This window comes from Numenius arquata, chromosome 12 (genome assembly GCF_964106895.1).
Source record: "Numenius arquata chromosome 12, bNumArq3.hap1.1, whole genome shotgun sequence".
Lineage (NCBI taxonomy): Eukaryota > Metazoa > Chordata > Aves > Charadriiformes > Scolopacidae > Numenius > Numenius arquata.
In genome coordinates this window covers 25,903,483-25,926,109 of record NC_133587.1, presented here as the reverse complement: position 1 = coordinate 25,926,109, position 22,627 = coordinate 25,903,483, and the positions used below count along the sequence as shown (strand labels likewise).

Below are 22,627 nucleotides of genomic sequence, written 5' to 3'. Positions count from 1 at the left end.
GCCCCATGCACCCCCTCTATCATACCATCCACATTGCTTGAGCCACGTAGACAGTAATAACACGTTCCCCAAACTTGCCTGTGATTCCTTATCCCTTGTACCTCAAGGTAGTAAAGAGCCGGGATGGTTCTTCTTCTACTCAGTACCCAAAGCCTGAACAAAGTATTGAATGAACAGTTATTTGGCAGCAACCACCGTCGCAGCAGCTTTTTGTAGGTTATCTTAATGGATTTATCACCCTGAACTAAGCCCTGACCATCTGTTCTATCCTTTAATTACAAATGCAGAAAAAGCTAATTCATGATTGCATCATAAAAAAGTAAAATATAAATGATTTAAGAGTAGGGTATGTCATGCTTCACACTCCGACTGCGGGAAATTGCTCTCCCTTCAATGGACTGACTTCCCTGAGAGCAGTTTGCCTCTTTCCCAGCAACAGGAATTCCTGAGGAGCAGGGCTCACCAGAGCAGGTTTTATTCCCACTTATTCATCTTACATGTGTTTTTAAATTTGGGATTCACATAAGTGCAGTTATGAACCTTCTTTCCTTCTCTGTTGGGTGAGACACAAAAGATTTATTTTTAATGCATTTTCCAATCAGGGAAAGCACAAAAACATGCTCCTTAAAAATTACTCCCAAACTCCACTTTTCCTCCATCACACTTTTGCTGTGATGCAGGCATGTCTGGTAGAGTCGCCCACCAGGTTTGTGTGGGTAACTCATCTTCACTGCAATGCTCTTGGTTTAGAAGACAGGCAGAAAGCAGGGGGGTGAGTGTGCACGCCCTGCTTCTTGTGAATGACCCTAAATTCTTTTGTACAGCCACTGTCCAAGCCACCAGCAGCGGTAATGGTTTATCTGGGTGTTCAAGTTCTGCTTCACTTGTGTTGTGTGGGTAAGGACTCCTGGCAGCCTCTGTCCTCTGGAAATCTTATACTAAAAAATGGATGCAATTGAACAAGTCAAGGGTCCAAGAGTAATATCTTGGTCCTCTGTATTTTTTATGGGGTAAATCCTCCTACCACCAGCACCTCTTCCCAGTGTGAAGTGTCATGCCCTGGGTCTGCAGCAACTTCTGCAGAGCTTTCAGCAGCCCTAAAGACTGTGACCCAGCTCGAACACGTGGCTGGCTCCCCGCAAGAGCCACCTGCCTCCTGGCCAGCCAGCGAGGTTGGACCCAACTCTTGATTTCACTCGGGTAAGAATTACAGACTCATGAGCAGGACTGTCGGCAAAGTAGATGGATAGTGGAAGGGGGGAAAATATCTCAAAATAAATTTAGCATCTGGGGTTTTGGAGGCTTTTTTGTTTTTTTTTTTTCTCCCCCCAGTTATCTATCTAATTCAAAAAATTGCCTGAGGGGTTTGCGGGTGTGCAGTGTGTAGTTCTGCTTTTCCTAGTGTGATTTCCCTGCCTTAAATGCATTCTTTCAGCAGTACTTCAAGATGTGGGTATAATCCTTGGTCTCCAGCGTGCTCGCCAGCTATCTGCTGGAAAAACTAGCATTCTCTTCTCAAGGCACGAGCTGGTTTTCCATTTCATAAAAATGGAGTGCCTGATGGCAGCCTGGCCCAGCACCCCTCCCTCCCACAGGAACGGGGGGCCAAGGTTTCCTTTCCAGGGCCTATCTGAGCAGCTCTGGGCTGAGCAAAAGCTTCTGCTGCAGCTTCATGTGATAGAAGGACTGGCCAGATCTGCAGGGACAACTACCTCTATGGGAACTTTAGGTTAGGAGCCTTTTAAAAGACAGTGTACCGAGTCGACGCTGCTGCTCGACGGACCAAATGTTTTGGTCCATATTTGCTATATAGGAAGAGGTAGAAAGGATCAGAGCAAGCTCTGGGTTTTACACAGTCTTCTTGTTTCCAAACCATACTGCCATTCATCTAGCAGGGGGAAATACTGGTAGATCATGAATTGCTAGCGTGTTCGTTAGCATGCATTGCTTTAATATTTGAGTGGCAAGCAAAGGCACCTTCCCAGCATACCTAATGTTCAGTGACATTTCAGTACCAAAACTGAGCACAGACCTGGCTGAAATCTGTGCTCCTGTTTCCTACTGTATTTCTGTGGTCACGGCGAGTGGCGACAACACCCTAAGTTGGTGGTGGTCCCTTTCTTATCCCTCCTCTATCCTATGGTAACCAAAGCTACAGACCAATCCCAGTGTAAATAACTGCAGATTTCTGACCAGAGATTTCCCTCTGAAGAAGGCACCCCGACCCACGGAGCAGCGTGCTCCTCGGCACACGTAACACTGCATCCTGAACTCACCCTGCATCTCACCTGGTTTGTATTTCAGAAGCATGCCACACGCTACACAGTGCCTGGCTTGTGGAAACTGCCCCGAGATACTTACACCAAACATAAAATTTGGCCCAGCGCTGCAAAGCCTCAGTCCCTGTTAATTCCTGATACTTAGCTCTTTCATCATCGGGAATTCCTGAATTCCTGAATTTAATACCTGAATAGCTCTAAGCTCATCCAATGTTTGGTCTTACAGCCCCTGAATTTTTTTTTTATCTATATATTTATAACTAAAGGCCAGCCTTTAGTCATCTAGCTCTCTTTTTGGTACTGCAGCTCCCATTAATAGCAGGTGGATCTAGGATTAAACTCACTTATATTAGAAGTCTACAGCAAAAGTTGTGTAATGAAAAGAAATTGGCAATCTCAGCACGTGATTCTTCTGTATGTTCTACCATAGATAAACTGTGTCTTGAAAGTCCCTATTTGTCACAGAATACTCTGATTTTCCGACTTCAGAATTGAGATACTATTACAAAAATCTCTTGCACCCTGGGACACTGAGCAGACCTCCACCCTTTCATAATTTGTTCCCTAATGCCAATTAAAACTCATGACTTGACATGTTGAAAAGCCTTTTGACTCTTGAATATCTTTTTGACACTTGGCCTTTAAGGAAGCTCCTTTCAAACTGGCACTAAAAGCATCTTGTTTAGAGAAGTTCATATGAAAAAGGAATTAAAAATGTGTTATGGCACGGGCTTTTTCAAATCCTTCTTATCACTAGGAAGCACTGCTGATCTGTAGAAGGATGTAGGTTAGAAAACACAAGCGATGAATATCAGAAACAGTAAGGCAATCTAGGGACATCTCCTGGAAACAGCAAGAGAAAGCAGTAACAAAGAAATGGGGAACACTGAGTCTGCGAGCTGTAATTTATATGTGGGACCAGCGTGTGCTGAGGTGTCTGGTTGGATCTTCTTGCAGCAGAATTGTGGACTGGTTTTGGAGCAGTTTCTGTTCCACAAGAACTTAGGACAATGTTTTAAAGCAAACTTGCACAACGCTGGCACCACAAAAGGGGAAGATGTTACACACTATGGAGTCCACAGAGGAATTTGTTGCTTTGGGCAGTTTTATACAGCGTGGGTGAGTGAGGGAGAAACAGCAGTGGACATCCCTGAAGCTTTATGTAGACTGGAAAATGTTTGCTCATAGGTAAAGGTCCACACAAAACCTAATGGCACTGCACTTTCTAGAGGAGCCATTTGCCGAAAAGCCTTTTTTGTCTTTTATTCTAAAATAAGTAAGGTGATCTTGCATGGACCAAGCATTAGGACTGCTGGAAGACAGGGTCAAAGAAACCCTCTGCTGTGCTCACTTGCAAGGTAGGACTAGAACGAGGAGAGTTGGTTGTAAACAGCATTTGAGTAGGTGGGTATTGCCTGGGCAAAAGCCCGTACGAGCAACAGGACCTGCTGCCTGCTTTGATATGATTGCTTTTCTCATCTTGTGATATTTTCCCCAACATTTATCCAACTTCAAGCAAGAACTGGCTTCAATTATGCTTTGCACGTGGTTTCCATAGATGGCATCTCAGCATGTCAGTGAAACATCAGTGAGCTGGAAGAACTAGCTGGAAGAACTTAGCATGCAAATAAGGTCACTCCTTAATGAGAGAAAAGCTTTTACTAGCTCATTGTGTCTCCAATACCCTAATTTCTTCCATGTTCTATGAATAACATTTTTGTAGGTCAAAGACACATATGCGTGTATGTCTGTCCCTCTGTGTTTATGTCATTTCTGCAGGTACTCTGCCTGTACCTGAACTCTAAATTCTGCCTCTGCGATAGTGGACAAGGAAGGCCAGATAAAGTTATTCCAATATTTCTGATATCTTTCAGTGTCAGAGCCGGTGCTTGTACGATAGAAAAAGCAATTGGCTCATTCAGAGGGATAAACAGCTGATAATTTATTTGCGAAGTTCGGCTGTAATAGCTGTACTGGTAAAGAATGTGAAAAAATCGTGCCCCGAGTGCACACAGCTGTAACGCAGAGCCCATGGCAAAATGTTGGAGCAGAGTCCTTTCGCCATTTCCCTCCATGGTGCCATCTGGGGAGAGGTACAGCTGCCTTTTGGGGGATGAGACAGCCTGGCAGAGCTGCGGTGGTAGAGGGTCTGCCGTCTGGATGTGCCGGCAGGTGGTGGTACATGGGTATCGGTGCTGTGTTCTGTGTTTTTCTCTCTGTGGAGCGCTTCCTGGTGTTCTGGACGTGTTGATCAGCACTCAGCAGTTAACATGTTCTAGCTGCCCGCTGATTCCCACCCCTGCCATCCGCGGGCACGGTCCTGCCTCCCAGAGCTCACTGCATGGCCAGCCCCACTTCTCAGCACTTGGGTGGCATCCCTCTGGTCCGTAGGGCTGCAAAGGTCCAGTGCCTCACATAGATCCAATGTACGGCGTTCAAAGAGCTCTGTTTTAGCTTCCGTAGTTCAGGGAAATAGTTCACACAGGCAAAAATGAGGTCTTTTGTCAAGGTCTCATCACCAGCTGTGGATACTATGCTCAGCATTATGACCCCAAAGTGGCTCCCGGCATCCCTGGACAACCCCCCAGTACAGCTTGTTGGATAGATATGCCTTAACGCGGAGACTACAAACCTGCAGGAACACGGGGAGAACACACGCACGGCCAACACAGGTCTTCCAGCTCATGTGTGTTGGTGTGTGCTGCTATACTTGTGCTTCTGTGCATGGAAAAGTCATCAAGAGAAGATGCAAAAAGAGAGTAAAAACAAAAAGGAGGGAAGGTGAAAGAAAGAAAGGACAGAGTAGGTTAACAGATGATGCAGTTACACAGACTAGTGTCACGAATAACTTACCAGGCATCTTCGATGGTGCTTTTATTGTATAAATAACAACTTTCTGAACACATCTGCGTTGCCTCAGAGCTACGGTTTCCAGCAAGCGTCGTGCTTTCCTGGTTCCCTGCTGGTCAGGTTGGTGTGGCTGGACCACGCTGCATGGGCACCCTGCGCGGGGGGGCTGCTCTGCCTGGCGTTTCGGGATGGGATGCGCCAGCTCTTACTGCTGAACGATGCTTTTTGGTTTGGTGTTTTTAAGGATAAAGAAGGATACCAAATCGTTTTACTAGTTCAACTCAATAGTCAAAAAAACCCACCCCTTGAGATAAGGAGTCGTTATTAAGATGATGAGGATAAATACTAATAGGCACACAGATTGAACGCCAGAATGCTTCTCCCTGTTACCTGTGGCTTGACACGGTAACGTTTCACTGTTCACAGAGGCTGTCATTTTGGTCTGTGCCGTGTTCCTCTGTGACAGCTGTCACCAAACAGGCCATGCTGCTGCTTGTTTGTAACTCCCATCACAGGGGCAGGGGCTGGTGGCACCAGAGATGGGCTGAACTTTGGGGCTGGGCTGCGGGCAGGGCTGGGGGGTGGTGGGTCAGGGCCATTAAAGCCTGTTGCTTCTCTCAGGGCCCAGAAAATTGATCGTTATAGCAGAAATTTTTAGCCAGTATCTTGAGCCATGGTACCAAATAGCCCAGGGGCCCAAACCTGCTATCGCTGCCTGAACCGTCCCCTCCCTGCTGGCAGTAGCTGTCCCGTGGTGGTACCTCATTATAGGAAAAAAAAAAAAAGGCTTATGAAGAATGAAAACCCTTGTAGTATAGAATAAATTCATCTGAGTGACTAATTCAATAAACGTGACTCTGCTGAGTGCTCATTTTCATATATCAGTGAAATCCTTGAGGTTTTCAAACGGAGCTGCCACTGAACCTCTGTTCTGGCGCTCGAGGCTCTGTAGCCCTAAGACCCCTGGCACAGGATTAGAAACTCGGTTTTCACAACCAGTTTCTGAGGATGGAGAAGGAATAGGAACTGGAGAACACCTTTGGGAGCTTGTGGGACTCTATAAAACAAAATATTCAAGAGTACTGTGAAAGACTCTTTTTTTCCCATTTTGGCTGGCTAGTTAGTCCTTACACCATAGGAGTGAAGACACGGGAATGAAGGAATGAAGCTTGGCAGATGTATTCTTGTGGTTAATCGAAGAAGATACAAGAGGTATAAAAGCTGTGAATTTAATTCTTTCCTAAGTCTTGAACTTTGGGCTTGTCTTTATTGTATACATCCTGTTCTTCACACTCTTTCTCCGGTGTGTCTTATCATCCTCAAGATCAGATGTAACAGCATGTACATGAAATGGGCTAAGTCCATGAAGTTAAAAAAGCATCTCCAGGAGATTTGGACCTTCTACCTAGTGGAGGATAAGAGCTGTTGTTTTATGTTGCATTTAGCAGCTCAGGGTGTCACAAAGGCATAATGGCCAAATCCTTTATTGCAAAAGGAAATAGCGTATTTTGCTGTGATGGCATATGCTGACTTCAGGCTTTGAATTATATAGGCTTTTTTTTGCTTATTTTCAGTCTTCTGAAGGAAAATAGGAAAATGAGTTGCTGGGGAGAAGACTCTTGTATAAACCAGCAAGAGAGCTATGAATATAATAAATGTATTAGTACACTTTTCTATCTTAACTAAGCTGGCACACCAGCCTGTAAATGCCTACTGCCTCTGCACAGTCTCCATTTTTACACTTCGTGTTGATAACGAGCTGGATTTATGGAGAAATGAATCATGCAGTAGAAGAGGTGAAGATTCATGCAAAGGAGCTACGAATGAAATAATATGTCACCATTCAAACCCCATATTTACTAGTAAGACTTTTTTGTTTTTCCCTGAAGTCAAGTTTGATGTCAAAAATAACAGAATAAAAGTTCCTCTTGGATCGGAAAAGAAATACCTGTTTTGCTCTAAGAGCCTTGGATTCTTCTCAGGGTCCAGAGTTAATCAGCGGCAGAGATTTACTGGAGGAAGAGTTCATTTCAATGTCCACTATGTCAGTGAGTACACTGTTTGAGGGAGTGATTTTCTGCCATTGCTGTAGTTCAGCAGTGGGCAATAGGAAACTACTTGAAACGTGTTAATTCTGTAAATTACACAGCAGTTGTTCCCTTCTAGCCTAAAGACAAAACAAGTGTAAGTTAACCTCAGTGCTCCTACTGCTCAGGGATCAAGGGCAACAGAAGGGAAGCATGGAAGTGCTGGTACTGGTGCAGCCAGCGATCCATGCTGCCTCTGCATCTGCTTGGGGAAAAACAGAAGAATCCACTTCTGCAACGAGGTGTTCACCAGAAGCACCATCAGAAACAGGTCCCAGCCTAAAACTGCTCTGAAGAGCCTGGAATTATCCATTTGGAATCCATTTAGCCACAATGGTTTGGGCACACACCAAACAAGCAAAGACAGAGGAGCGTACAGGGTCGAAGCATTAGACTCCCTCATACCAAAGGCTCTATTGCAACTAGAAATCACATTGGCGGTGCCACCAATTTCAGTCTGCTGCTTTGCTGGTTCACTGTTCACTAGGAAGTTAGAAATCACGCCTGACCTTTCGTCAGCACAATCCAGTTTTGCATTTCTTGATATGCAGATGTACTGTATGTAAAACATTGTGCTTTTCAATGCCAAATCAAAACCAAAATTCTTTTGAATGAACATGTACGGCAGGTGTGTGTGTGCGTGTCGGTGTGTCAGTTCCAAGTGCCTTGGAAAAGACCGTGCAATAAAGAGCAAGCTGAGCGGGGCACTACCCAAGTTCAGCACAGTCAGCATGAAGTTAAGTAGTTCCAGTGAACCAGAGGAACCAAGGCCACAGTGTCTTCACGGAAGCTTCTCTCAGAAGCACAGACATCACAGTAAGGATGACTTCGAGGTGCCTCTTTCAAATTGTGATCGACAGTCCTCATCACTGCCCTGGGATAATCATCTGCATGCCCTCTCTTTCAAGAAGCTGAAAACGTCTCATTTGGTTCTCATTCTGCACAGCTGCTGGCCATGATGCCTACTTTTGTGTAATTGCCCAATGGTTACAGCTGTGGAGGAATGAACCTCCTTTCAGTTTCTGTCTTTGCTTAAGTGAGCTTTTCACCTTGCAGGAGAGCACCCACCCAGGAGGGTGTTGTTCTAGGTAGGGTACAGTTCCTATATTGTACAGTAGACATGCAGTAAACTAGAGGAACATTCCTGACAGTGGGCTCTGGAGACCCAGATTCTCTTCTTCCAAAGGAAAAGCCTGTTACTCCTAATATTAGGCTGAAGAGGTTGCCCTGCTTTTCTGTTTCTATAGTCTATAAATCCTCCATTCTTTTCTACATGATAGCAGGGCTTCAAAAAGAGGGATGAAGAAGTGGCTAGAATATATCCTGGCAATTAGGTAGCTGCAGACTGTTTTGTTCACGATTAGAAAGGCATCAAGCCTGACTCCTTCCGTGTCGTGACTGACTGATCTGCCCACTGAACTATTACCCGAAAGGAAATATGAGGCCCTTCCCTCCCGGCATCTGCTCAGGTAGGTGATCCCTTCACTCATGCATGGCCCAAGCCACATGGTGTATGCTGGGCATGTCCTGGGAATATTCACCCAGCTGAGACCTGCAGAAACTTCTGAACAGTTTGTTTTCCGATTCAAGTCTGGAAAGGGTGTGTCAAGGCTGGGGGAATTCTTCACCAGGGCATGGGCACAGCTACAGGTCCCTGGGAAGCACCAAATAAAAAAGTGGGGCATCTCTTGACTTACTTGACAACTCAACTGCAGTTTTTAAAGCAAAAATTTGGGATTCAAGTGTTTATATTCTACCTCGATCTTACTTCTGACACCCAAACGTATTGCAATTTTGAAGTGACAGAACTCAGCTAATGCAAAGCTAAAAATTGTGAAAGACATAAAACAACCCTCATCCAGCATTATTGGATCATCAGATTCCGCATTATACAAGATCATATAGGGTTTTTTTTGTTTTGTTTTGTTTAGGTAATCATTTTATGTAAAGCAAGCTTATATGTCTAGAATAGAGGTTTCCCAATTTTTATTTTGAAAAACTTACATTCTGTCTTCTTTTTTATATTGACTTTTATTAGAAACAATAGAGATTGCTTTGTTTTTCAAGACCACCTCAAACAAAGTCACACTTTGACATTATGGTTCCAATACAAAATAATGAAATTCCAATGTAGGAAAGCTATACGAAATGATAGCTAGTAGGAAATTAATTCTTATTTTACTTCCATTTCCTGCACTTTCAAAGTTGCAGGTTTCTATACCCAATCATGCCTGTCAGTGAGAGAATATCACTTTTCATCAGTTCCCTACCTGCTACATAGCAACGATAAGAAACACATCCTCACCTGCCACTCAGTTCTGCTGGCATATCATCTATTTTGTTTCCAGAGTTCTTTTTCATTCTGATGTCAAGAATACTACTGAACAGAAGGTAAAAAAAAAAATGAACATGAGGCCATATAAGTGAATTTACAACCGAAAGATAAAATGTTCCCCAAAGGTCTACCGGAAAATCATGCTGCATGTCAAAGGAGGAAGGAGGGGGAGCGGTGGGATCATGCTCATAAGCACTAATGAATACAGCAGATACAAACCTCCACAAACCAAGGCAAAGTCACTGTGCATATATAAGCATTAAAAAACTAAAAGAACACAGACCCCAAATTTTTGTATCACATTTTTGGTGGGCAGGAAGTAAACGCCTTGTTGTTGGCGTTCTGGTCTTCTGAAATTCAGTTTTGCACGATGTGGTCTGCATTGGCCTGACTTCTGTACAGGACTTTTTCTCAGTTTTCCACAGTAAACTCACTTGACAGTGGTACTCCCTGAAATACTCCAGTATATTCCTGACAGCTTCACCAGAAAGCGTTTACTAGAGGGTTCTAGCCCTCTAGTAGAACACAGTTCTACCTCTCTTAGATGCACCACCACACTTCAGCAACACCACGTTAGCCAAGGCAGCCAGAAATACAAATTCCCTGACTAGAACTGCTGCCTTCTCAGAGTCCACTTTATCTTCAAGTGAAAAGTGAAGAATTTAAAAGGACATCACAAGCAATAACTTATCAATCATCTGTCTTCCCTGTGCCAGGACAAACAGTATTTACTTTCATCCAGAGTATGTTATTATCTGTAATTATTGACTCTCCCAAGTTCCAAGAAATATAAATGGGATGTTTTCTACAGAGGCTGAAAGTATACTGTTATCTTAGTTCTTCTAATTCTCAGTTCTTGGGTTACTTCATACAAAAAAATTGTCCAGTTGATTTTAGGTGACTTGTTATTTCACCAGATGTCACACTTTCTTTCTTCATGGACATATAATTCTTATAAATGTGCATGGGAGTTGAAGGAATATAAGAAAAAAAGAATGTAGTGTATTCTGGAAATAATTTAAACCTATTAACCTATTTAATAAGCATTATAATGTTAACACATATCAAATATTTTTGATCTACTAAATTTTAATCTGTAGTTTCACAGCTTAGTCTTAAAATAGTACAAAAAATTTAACAAGATTTCTAACCATTGAAGTTGAATGTCTAAAATGTTTAATTAAACATTTAGGACAACATACCAGATATGCTTCTTTTTGATAGCTGGACCTGAAACCCCTTACATTTCATACACATTAGCACTGCAAACATTTTTAAAATAGTTATTTTGGTGAAAGTTGTCAAGGTGATTAAATATGTTTGTACTGATCTGCCTCTGCACTTCTTTGTTTTATCAAGAAGCCTGGCTCAAACATTAGATCTACAATATACTTCTTAGGAGGAAGCAGAAGCCCAGCTATTCCTTGAGGAGAGTCATCAACCAATTCAACTTCATTCCATGCTCTGTTATACTCGCCGCGAACTAAACTACAGCGAATGCCAATTCTGTCTGCTATCACCTAAAAAGGAAAGAAAGAGGAGTTAATCACAGTTAATAGATGTAACTTCTGTGATACACAGCAAGGCCAAGAGATGCTTAAAAAGAAAACAAATACCTGAAAGGCCAAGAGCTCTCTTGAAACGGACTTTGTAAACCTCTAAAGTGTTCCAAACTGCAAATCTTTATTGTTGGTTCTGCTTAGAAAGTGTAGGCTTTTAAAGGTTATTTCTACCATATTCTATGCACAACATGAAAAATATTCATGTTAACTCTTTTCAGACACTGATACATTTGTTTATCAGCTGGTTGTTGGAAGGCTTTATTTCTGAATAACATTTTGAAGAACTGTCTATTCAAGCAATGAGGTGTAGGTACCTTGCACACATACAGCCAGTATGAAATATTAAGCGCAAAAATGCAACACTTCTATCAGTGTAAGTGTAGGGCTGCTGCTTCGCTCCGAAGCACATCCATGCTTCTCAGCCCTGGGAATGTGGGAAGCAATGAAATGTGAGGCAAGCGCCTGCTAGATGAAACACCTGCCTTTCCTCTGCGCTGCGCTCTCTCTGACACACACGTAATGGCTTCCAGCTACAAAACGGCTTTCTCAGAATGCATCTGCTGTGAGGGAATGAAATCCTGAAAGACTTTTAACTTGTTAAAAGGATATTCATTGCTTAGACTGCCACAGCTTTAAGAGAGATCATCTGTCCCTACAAAAGTTTCTTAGGACAGCGGAGGATACGCGAGCACCAGTGCTGCTCTAGCACAATTAATTCATGCCCTCAGACCTCCACAAAATATTTCGGAAACTTTCTGTCCCTGTGGATACCACAAATTTAGGATTGTGCTCTTTCTCCTGTGTGCCGTTTCCTAGGTCCTTCCCGCTTAATGCGCTAGGCCCTTGCTTCTCTTTTCCTTGCCATCCGAGAAGGAGAAGAGTCCAGCTACCCAACAGCCAAGGGAAAAGGATGTGACAAATAAGTGTCTGCACCAGTACAGCTTCACATGAGGACAGAAGAAATGAATCTTCCCAGTCTAAGAAACCAGAACATAAAAGCTGTTATATACTATCATAGAATACTGGATAGATACCAAATAAAAATTGTCCCAACAAGTTTACATTTGCAGCATGGAAAAAAAAGGAAGCTGCATAATTCAATATTTTACAGTTTACAGAAAATGTAAAATGTTTTGACTTCCAATCAAATATTTTGGCTTTTTGCCATTTATCAAGTATTCTGCTGGTATCACTTAAGACAATTTAATGACAACAAGAATGTTTATAGAAAGAAGCGATGCTGGCTTTCATTCACTGGGAGATCAACTTTGCCAGTGAAAAATGACTTCAGTGTATACAAAAGATTTTGCATGAGTATAAATATTATATTATACTGATGCAAGTATACTTTAGTTTATAATATCCACTTAACATCAATATGCTGTGTTGTAAAATAAATGTTAAGGTACCTTGAAAAGTAAAGCCCTGTGGTAGAATGTCCCTTTTTTGACTTTCCCGATAGGCACAACGTTGCTTTTCAGTTCAAATTCTATTTCACTTATGTGAAGTTCCCAGCTGAAGTCATGTAGTTTGTCTCTTTCAATCGGCCCACCCATCTTGTCTGCAACAAACCTGTTCCAATGTATACCAGGATCAATTACATCTTAAATTCCTCTTGAATTTATGACAAAAATATAGCAAAATGAAATGTATACAAGCAATAAGTGAATGACATATAAGACTCTAATACTTTTGCTATTTTGCTTTAATTATTTTATTTAGTAACTCATATTTTAAATATGCTTGCTGTTAAACACAGGTAGCCATAACTCAGGTCATTCGCATTTGTCCCAGACCTGCCAGCAGAGATTCTGGAGAGGTCTGAGCACAGAGTGCTCAGAGAAAATCACCACTAAGTGTAATTACTGAGGAACTTGTTCAGAAGCTAACATCTTCTTTACATCATCTTTACAACTAACAGGTTATGTGAGCTACGTATTACAAACCCTAGCCCTTCCATCTCTTTCCAATAGTAATAAAGGTGTGAGAATATATATGACAAAAATAAAGCCATAGGTAATGATCCCAACATAGGAAAGCAACTATATCCAGGAAGGGTACTTCAACTTCTACGTGTGCTTTCTTATTCAGTATTTTGTTTACAGTTGGATTCGATGATCTAAAAGGTCTTTTCCAACCTAAGTGATTCCATGATTCTATGGCTATATCAAAGCCCATATTTAGGGGGTGAGTGGCATGTATTTATCCATTAAAAACAATGGCTCAGTCAAAGAAACGGAAGATGAGAAGTCACAGTCTGTGCAAGCGCTGCCAAAAGCGTGTCTTTAGGGTGATTGTGCACCCCCAGGATCAAGCCCCTACCTCCTCACCTTCACCTCCCCCGTGCACGGCCCCTGTGTGTAAAGACCTTTGTTGCTCAAAGTGTCCTCAGCCACAGGCACAAGCATTATTGAGGGTTCTCGCTCTGGATGAGGTGTTGCAGACCTGACATGGGAATCACAAGCCACTGCTTTGGACAGGGAGCTAAAATCTGCATCACCTCCTCTGCAGTAACAGGCTCTGTCCTCACCGTACGTGCACGGCAACCTCAAAGGCCACATTTCTCACAGACTAGTGCCTGAGGAGGTACTGGTTGCAGCAGCATGGGCACAGGGAGTTATCACTCAGCAGGCTAGTCGTGGTATCTTGAAGTTGGGAATTACTTAGATGAGCCTGAAGAAGTGGGGGGGGGCTCCACGCAGTCGCTTGCGCTGCTCGTGCCTGCAGCCAGCCCTCAGCAAAAGCCAGCAAAGCTCCCGGAGCCGGTGAGCACACCGCTCCCGCACACACAGAGACGTGCTGCGGCTGCTGAAAAGCAGAGAGCCAGCGTTGTCGAGTGTCCCCTCATGTGCCCCCGCTCCCTCCCCGGTGAGCACAGCAGGAGCTCTGCTCAGGCTGCCCAGGGCTCTGCGGCTGCCTCCTCCTCCCCTTCCCACGCAGCACACGCTGTTCAGGCAGCCCCTTAAAATGGAACATACACAAAAAAAAAAATCCCCGCAGAAAACATTCTACTTAAATTTCTCATGATTGCTTTGCTGGGTTGTGTGTCTGCAAGTATTTTCACTGGTGTGTCTGAAGAGGGGATTTGAAAGAGCGTTTTTATGGCTTCCACCTTGAGGAAGGCAGCATGATTTATACACAGCTGGATAGTTAAGGATGAATATCTGTCCTGTCAAATTTTGCAATCAACAGAAAAGTCATTCCTCATATCACCTTAGACCACTTCATTAAAAATGAAAGTTAGTAGAAGAAACAAATTCTGTGAGACTCAGTGGGATCTGACGCCAAACTCCCCAGATTCAGGAGGTGGCCAGGAAACTGCTAAGATAGTAAAGGTTAAACGAAGGAGAAGATGAAAGCAGCACGCTGCTTGGAGGTGACAGTGATTGGTGCCCAAGGCTGAGTAGTCAGTGTAACTAATGAATCACACATTGATAACAATGGCCTGCACATGCACCATTGCAAAATTCTGGCACTATTAAATCATCGGGATGTTAATTACAGTAGTACCTAAAAACTACACTAGAAAAATGTCTCATGCTTTTGGCTCTATAGGAAAACAAAATACAAGCGAGTTTCTGTCCCAAGGGGTTCCCAAGCTGACTAGGCAAGAGAGATTGTAAGAGAAAGAACAGACATGATATGTATAAATTGCAATACTCTCAGTATTGGGCTAGTATCAGGCTCTCTCCTGTTCCTTGATGATATAGATGCTATATGCAGCTGATGTGTTCCTTGGAAAGGATCAGTACAGATAGATAAATGTCAAAAAAAAAAAAAATTGTCCATAGGAATATTTTCAAAATGAGAAATATTCACCCTTTTATTGCAAATGATATTTTACTTTAAAAAAATTAAACTAATTACAACAAATTTAGAAACAAGAGGCTTAAAATCTAAAATTATGTCAAAATTCTGGACCAAAGCTGATTTGGATTCCAATCAAGGATGAGGAAAATAACAGATTTGGAAAAGTTGTCCTTGGATGAGAAAACTGTTTTTTTACCAATTCAACTTATTTGCATTATTTATGGAAACACAATTTGGTACTCACTGTGCAAGAGCCACAACCTGTTCCCGGGTAGTAGTTAGTGGTAGAATTGTTCTGGAAGCATCATTAATGTAATCCAGTAAAATGAAGTCAGGTGGTGGAGGCCAATGTGAATGTTCTAGATTTATTTCAATCTGGACTTTAGATATAACCTGTACAATTTCTTTCATTTTTTCCTCTTCTTTTTTCCCCTTCCCTTTTCTTACATAGAAAAAAAAATACACTTATTCAGAATACTGTAATCTCTAAAATTCAAATTCTAATACAGTAGTTCTCCAACAGGACATTTTAGACAAACTGATTTGGGGGGAAAGGTAGGGGAAATCTTTTCTCTTGATAATGAACAGTCCAAAATCTACAAAGCTGTAGAGAATATTTGTAGAACGTGCCCTCAGGAGATGGTTAGGTACCAAGTGACACTATTTCCACATTAATATTCCTGTAAATTCTCATTTTATGTTTGTGTGTGCCTCTGATACGCTTTTCCCATACATGGATTATCTAGGGGAGAAGACACTTACCTAAGTACAACTACATAATAAAAACAAGTTTTTAGAGAGTATGTAGTAAACATTTTTACACAGTTACAGTTCGGTTGCATACGGTCATGAATTAAAAATCATGAACTCCCATGAGTTTTTACTCGACAGAGATTTGGACTTCAAATAAAGGAACAAACGGTATCACGAGCACAGCTGAAATCTTGACAGGACACGCCAAGCGGTGGGCTTTGTAGTTGCAAATCCATGTACTTCAAGCATTACACAAACTACAACATGGTTTGTCAGGCGAAGATTTTATGAGAGATCTGGTTTTGCTGACTTTTTTCATTGTACACGCTACATTTTTCACTAATGTTCAGAATCTGAAAAATTACTGTGATCCTGAAGAGGCATCATAAGCACCTAGCAGAGGTATTAATAAAATGCTTGTTCAGCTCAGCTACAATATTGTGCATTTCACAAGTTATGAAGCAACTATAACATCAGCATCTTACCAGAGGTATCATTAAGTTCTATACAATTAGACAGTTTAGGATTTTTCATTTGTGGGAACACATGGAATTTGTGTTTTGTAAGCATTATGTCTTTTCAGCATAGGTCCTGAATAATTCTAATGTGAAATATGACAAAATTTCTTTCCTTTGTTTAACAGTTCTGACTTACTTTTCAAAATCTATAGTTCTTCTGGCACTCTTGGAAGGAAAAAAAAAAGAAAGAAAGGACCACTAGACTACATGGCTCCAGGGCACACTATCATTATTGTATGCTTTTCAAATTATTCTTAAAATTTTAACAATGAACGGCACTCTTAAGATGGAAGGCATTGGATAAAGCAGAAGGGCATGTACCGTTATCTGTAGTCTAATTCAAGCAATTTGTCTTTGGAATACTTTGCAAACTTTTCTTTCACCTATTGAAATTTATCATATTCACCAAAAGCCCTTTTCATAGATTTCATAAAGCACATTTTTCTGAAGGATAACCAATTAAGATTTAATCTCCAAATTACAGAAAATTCACCACCCTCTTAAATAAACTGTTCTGGTTATTAATTACACTTATACTTGAAAAAAGCAGGCAAACAGTTTTCTTTATCTAATGTGACTCTATTTAACTATGGCCAGGGGAATTTACAAGGCTGGATTAAACAGCTACCTACTTCTCCATTTATACACTTATGATTATGGATAAGTATATCCTGTTTAAAAAAACAACCCTGAATTATTCCCACCCCTCTGGTGTCTGACTTAGGAGGTTTTCAAAACAACAATTTCTACAAACGGTAGAATCCTTGTTCCTTGGCCATTTTCTGTCTTTGTCCCCTGCTCTTCCCTTCTATTCTCCCAGTACTTTCTTTTATCTGTGAAAAGTGCACCGCTAAATTGCACAGCTATAGCAGGAGAATTTGTTCCCTTTTCCTATCTACTTAAATGACTCTTGAATCACTCTTAGTCTCCTTCTTTCCAGTTTTCTGGAAGAAAAGACGGTTTGAACAACGGTTTGGGTTGTTTTTTTTTTTCTGCTTCTTATTTCTCTGGGGTATGACTATGTTCTGTTCCTTGGTGGAATGGCTGATACAAGGTGGTCTTTGAAACCTGTCTCTATCCTATTCCTCAGCTCTTCACCATGTCTGTCTAATATTTATCTCATAAGGAACTGTGGAGTTACTGTCTTACAGTTCAGTGATATAAAATAATCACTAACCATTGCAGCAGACTTCTGCTATCTTTTTCCTATCCTCTTTTTTATCGCCATTTACCAATGGGAATTATGGCATCAGAAAAAAAAAACAAACCACTCCCCTTTTCCAAAGCCATCTCACTGCTCGTGAGACACACTTGCTGCAAACGCAGGGGAACATTGCAAAGGAGAACTCCTGGCAGTCAGTAGTCTCCAAGCTGTTTCTGATTCCTGTTGCAACTTCAGTACAGAAGTCCAATGGGTCACCAGAGAGCCAGTGTGAGGAAGAAGGCACCCAATACAATACCCTATCACCAAAAGACAGCCATGACACTTACTTTCTTTCTTTTTTGGCATAGCTCAATGCCTCAGCTGTCTTTAGAAAAGGAGTGAATGAGCATTGAAAGTATTTCCTTAAATGCTGTACTGCAACATAGCATGGAATAAATGCACATTTATCAGTCTACATTAAATATTATCTTTTAGCCCAGTCAATGTGTGTATCAGATACGCAACTGTTTGATCAAAAATGTCGCTGTCTATGCAAATGTATGTCAAACTATCAGCTAGGCACTTCCTTTACATCTAATTCAAACACTTCCAGCAGACAATTACAACTGCCCTTTCTCTTCACTTTCAACTATGGTTTATATAAAGTAGTATCACTTTTTCAAAACAATGGCTTTAAACTCTGTTCAGCAGTGCTTTCCAAAATAATGATGAACAGAAACATATGATCAAAGGAAAAAATATGTAGGAAAAAGTCTAAGCATGTCTGAGACTTGGAGTCAGATACTGACCTTCAAGTAACTCCCATATATCTCACAAATTAATAATAATAATGATGTATGAATTATGGATTCAAAATGAATGACAATGGAGTTATAAATCATACAACTTGATCATGACATTCAAAAGCAATTATTTCATTCTTGAAGAAAGAAGTCTTTGCATCCCTGCAAGTTTACTTTGGGAAATTGAGCCAGGTATTTGTTTTTTCCTAAAGAAAATTTTTTGCTTTCCAAAAGTGTTATGGTTGCTAACAGTCATTTACTGTGTAATTGACATAGATTACAAGCAACGATCCAAAGGTATCCTCATCTCATACTGTAATAAACACGCGTATTACCTTGCCAGAACAGTTCTCTGAGCTCTGCACAGCTGCTTGAGACTATGAGACACAGTCTATGACTCTAGAGCATCTTCTGAGATGAAGGAATCTCCCACTGGTGCAGAGCAAACTTAACTGGGGCTCAGTATCTCCCCCTGCCTCCTGCTCCCTTTGAGTAAACTGCCATATGCATGCTGGGTTGTGACCAGAGCATGCTGGGCATCAGCAGGACCTGGTAAATGAGCAGAAGCTAGAATAGGCCTGGTAAGACACTCAAGATGCAGTATCTACTCTTTTGCATCCTGAAACAGGAACCTTCCACAATGCGGTTCATATGATGCATTTCAGGTATCTACTACAAAATGATTTAAACTGAATTCCGGAAGTGCTTGCAGTCCAAATAACTAGTCAAATGTAAATGTCTGCCTTGGAAGTCAATAAATGTTGTATAGACTTATCTCACAATTTGGGTCCTGATTTAAGTCAGAACCTCAACCCTTCACAGTCAGTAGCTATTATCTGTCAACAATTTGTGTGTCACTTTTAAACAAACTGATACACATCTAATTCAAAGTATAATACCTTAAACTTTTTCTCTAGTGCTGCTTTTGCTCAGTGAAGACCTTTGTCCAGATAACTCCTGCTTTTCCTCCACTGGAGATACAATTGAACTATTGAGATCACAAAGTAATTTTCTCTTGATTTCATCTCTCAAGCACACACAGATACACACACAAACTCAGAAATATATAAGCAGGCCAAGAAATCAACCATTATCTTTATCAATACAATGCCTTTACAGACAGTAGTACGTCATAGTTCATGGATGAGCTCCAAGCTAAAAATTGCACAGTACCTCACTTCCTACAACAAACACTCCATCTCTCCTTTTTCCAAACCCAGCAGCACTTAGCATTTTGTAATGCTCACCACTGACTAGAATTAACAGCCCTGAGGCACGGCCAAGGCCCCCTACACCATAAAATAAGGAAAATTAGGAAGTGCAGACTGGGACCCACAGAAACCAGCATGATAAATGGTCAGCTCACTAAGTTAGCTAACACAAAAGCAGAGGAGATTTGTAGGTTACATCACGTTCCTATCAAGGTCTAGACACCATCCCATTGATAGCAAAGAGGCTCTATTTGGACTGGATTTGGAATCCTGAACATTCCCCTTGAATTAGGCATGTACAGCTGCCTTCTCTGACTGGCACTGTCGTGGCTGTGATTGTGCTGCTGTTCTTACATAAAGAGTCACTGTATCAGTTGGGAGACCATTGTTCAGTTTTCTTCCATGGCAACAAACTAAAGATTAAGTATTTTATATCAAAGTCATCAAAACAAAGACTAGAATTTTGGTCTCGACTCTCTCAGATCAGTGTCCTAACTGCTGAAGTAGAAAGCTCAGTTCATTATGCCTCTTCGTTAGTGAACAGCTACAATGAAGCACCCAAAGCTAAACCCCCAAAATCTTGTGATCAGCTACCTGCAGGTAAGAGGGGCAGGCTCAGATCATCTTTCTGTAACAGAAGGAGATTAATTTCTTTAATTTCTAACAAGGTTAGAGGTTCTGACCTATTTGTTGTGAGCATACATGCCCACCAGATCAGTTCCACGCTTCCAGGGCTGCACGATTGTACCTAGTGTATTGTATGGATCAGAGAGAGCCCTGCATAGCGAGGCATTTTTCAGCTCGTTGCTGTCATAACTGGGACAGTTCTGAGCCTTTCAGTCATCTGTGGAATTCCACTGGAAGAAATTTAATCTAGAAATAAGGATGCATATAGGCAGTATAGGAACTTTTCATGGGACTAGGTTCTAAATTGGGAAAGAACTTCAACCCCCAATTTCCCCGTGTCTTGGTTGTCAAGCTGTAAAATAACAGCATTTCACTGCCTCCAAGGGATATTGAAAGGAAAAACAGCCAAATAAATGGGAGATTTTAAAATACAGCATGGGGAGGGAGGATGAATAATTACTAAGGTAGACAAAGGAAGATTACTGCAATTAGGGGGTGAAAAAAAGACTCCGAAAACATACTTAACATTTGTATGCCGTTAGGAAACTGTCTATCACCATTTTTCACTCAGAATTCTATTTCTAATGTTAGAGCATTGACAACTAGTAAATCTTAAGACAATACCTTGCTCTTTCTCTACTGCCTTTTCTTGAAATAGAAGGTGACACGATAGTCAGTTCATGAAATGGATCTTGTGCCTTCTCCTCTACTGCAAGACTGAAACAGAACAAGATATTTTTGCATGTTATTTGCAGAGTTAGTATTTGCATGTTAAGCTATGAAAATGGAGTTCTGATTTTAAAGGACAGTAAATATATTCATAGGAAGTATATAAGTGGAAGAAATAAGATAACCACTAGTAAACTGGATATTGATTCAGGGATCAGAAATGAAGTATGGAATACCAAATGATGGACAAAAAAGTAACTGAGGAGTAAGACCGCTGCCAAGGTGCAAAGGCAAGAAGCTGTATCAAACTCAAAGAAAGAAAAGCTGATAGTTAAAGACAACACTAGGGATCAACAAAGAGCATGGAAGTTTCATTTGTCATAGATATTCTCAGACATCTTTACAGTGTCATATACAAGCTTAAAAGGGAAGCTAATGATACTGTAAACCAAATACACGATGTGTTGACAGAGAAGAAGGTTTTGAACTTGCAAAATATTGGTAGAGCATTCTTTGATCTGTGAGACTGTTTACAGCAAATGACTCCCAGTTAAACAAGGCCAATACCAACTTCCTGCATTCAAATCGAAGAAGATTTGTTAGGCTGGCTTCAGCTTAAACAGAGAAGAAATGGACACAGGTTCTTTATCAAGCCTGAAAGCTCCATGCTTGGTTTGTCCTCCCTCTTGGGATGTTGTGCTTAAAATTCCAAGCATTTGTTCTGTACAAGAAGATCATCAAATCATAGGTTTCATTGTCAAATGTTGACATTCAGTTTAGGTTACGTAATTATTATGGCAGATGACAAGCTTTGTTATAACCAATAAAACACTAAGTCTCCCACCATCAGGAATCAAAGGGTGTTAAATGAATGAGTCTTAATGGCTAAGTTAAAAAAAGCAACTCAACTGAATAAATATTTTCTGTCTAGAGGGGAAAAAAGTTATTTTCCAAATTCTTATTTTACAAAATACACATCTCTTGCCTTCTAGAACATGAAGCACTGCACTGGGATTACAACAGATGTCTCTATTTTATATATGTGTCTATATATTTATACTATGTAGTTTGTACTGGAAACAGTGGAAACGATGGAAAAGATGAGCTATTGCAATAAATGCCAGTAGATCAAACACGACTCACTCTTCTTGTGGTTTAGCATTAATGAAGATTATGGCCCGCTGGTCAGTAAGCTCTTGCATACTCAGTTCCTTCAAAGATAAAAATTTCACTCCAGGTTTTATCTACAAGAAAATTAGCATAAAAGATAAGGTGCTCTGTTCAGTTAAAGATGAAGAGAAAAAATACATTGAAAAGATATCTACAGAGTAATTTTAAATTCCTAATCTTTAACAGAAGACTTACATAAGAACTTATAAAGCCATTCAAAAGGCGTGGGATTGTTTTCTTCTTCATTTGCTTTTTCTTCATCAATTTTCTCAGAAAAGATAATTTATAAGTTATTTAATTCGTACGTTAATGACATTGTTACGATGTCATTCCAAACAGTTCTTGAATAAGCAGATGTTCCTGCCTCTAAAGCCTTTACAATATAGGGTGGAATTTTCAAAAGCAACCAAGTGCTTTAGGACCAGGTATTTCACTGATTTTCAGTAAGATTGGTATTTCTAATTCATTTAGGCATTTTGAAAAGTCCTTCTCAGATTTAAACTGAACACAGCACTAACAAGCAATACCAGAGTCAGTCTTTATATATAAACACCGCTTTGTGAGAGAAAGGCTCCTGACCAAGGTGAAAATATGAACTCTTTACTTCTTTATGTAAAAATAAACAAACAAAAAGTCCATAGGTCATTCAGCGTCAGGTTAGTATTACGTATACTGCAGGGAAAGAGACCAGAATAACTAAGGTCTGAAAAAGGGTCTGGAAAGGAACTTACATAGGATTAGGAAGAAGAATGCAACTGGGGGACAGCATGAAGACAATGAGATTTCATCCATGAAGAAAGATAATCAAA

General features: G+C 40.9%; 1 protein-coding gene across 2 annotated transcripts in view; it reads right to left on the bottom strand.

Moving 5' to 3' along the window:
* Positions 1-10,861: 10,861 nt before the first annotated feature.
* Positions 10,862-22,627, bottom strand: part of ARMC3 (armadillo repeat containing 3) — a 50,841-nt gene continuing 39,075 nt past the window's right edge. Inside the window, exons 13-19 of one of the 2 annotated variants that reach the window (XM_074157152.1) lie at positions 21,792-21,892; positions 20,604-20,696; positions 19,048-19,129; positions 16,558-16,565; positions 15,168-15,365; positions 12,523-12,685; positions 10,862-11,071 (exon numbers count right to left, since the gene is read on the bottom strand). In XM_074157152.1, the coding sequence (XP_074013253.1) occupies positions 10,862-11,071; positions 12,523-12,685; positions 15,168-15,365; positions 16,558-16,565; positions 19,048-19,129; positions 20,604-20,696; positions 21,792-21,892 (855 nt within the window). The remainder of the gene's footprint in view (positions 11,072-12,522; positions 12,686-15,167; positions 15,366-16,557; positions 16,566-19,047; positions 19,130-20,603; positions 20,697-21,791; positions 21,893-22,627) is intronic. The other variant, XM_074157153.1, reaches the window with a different exon arrangement.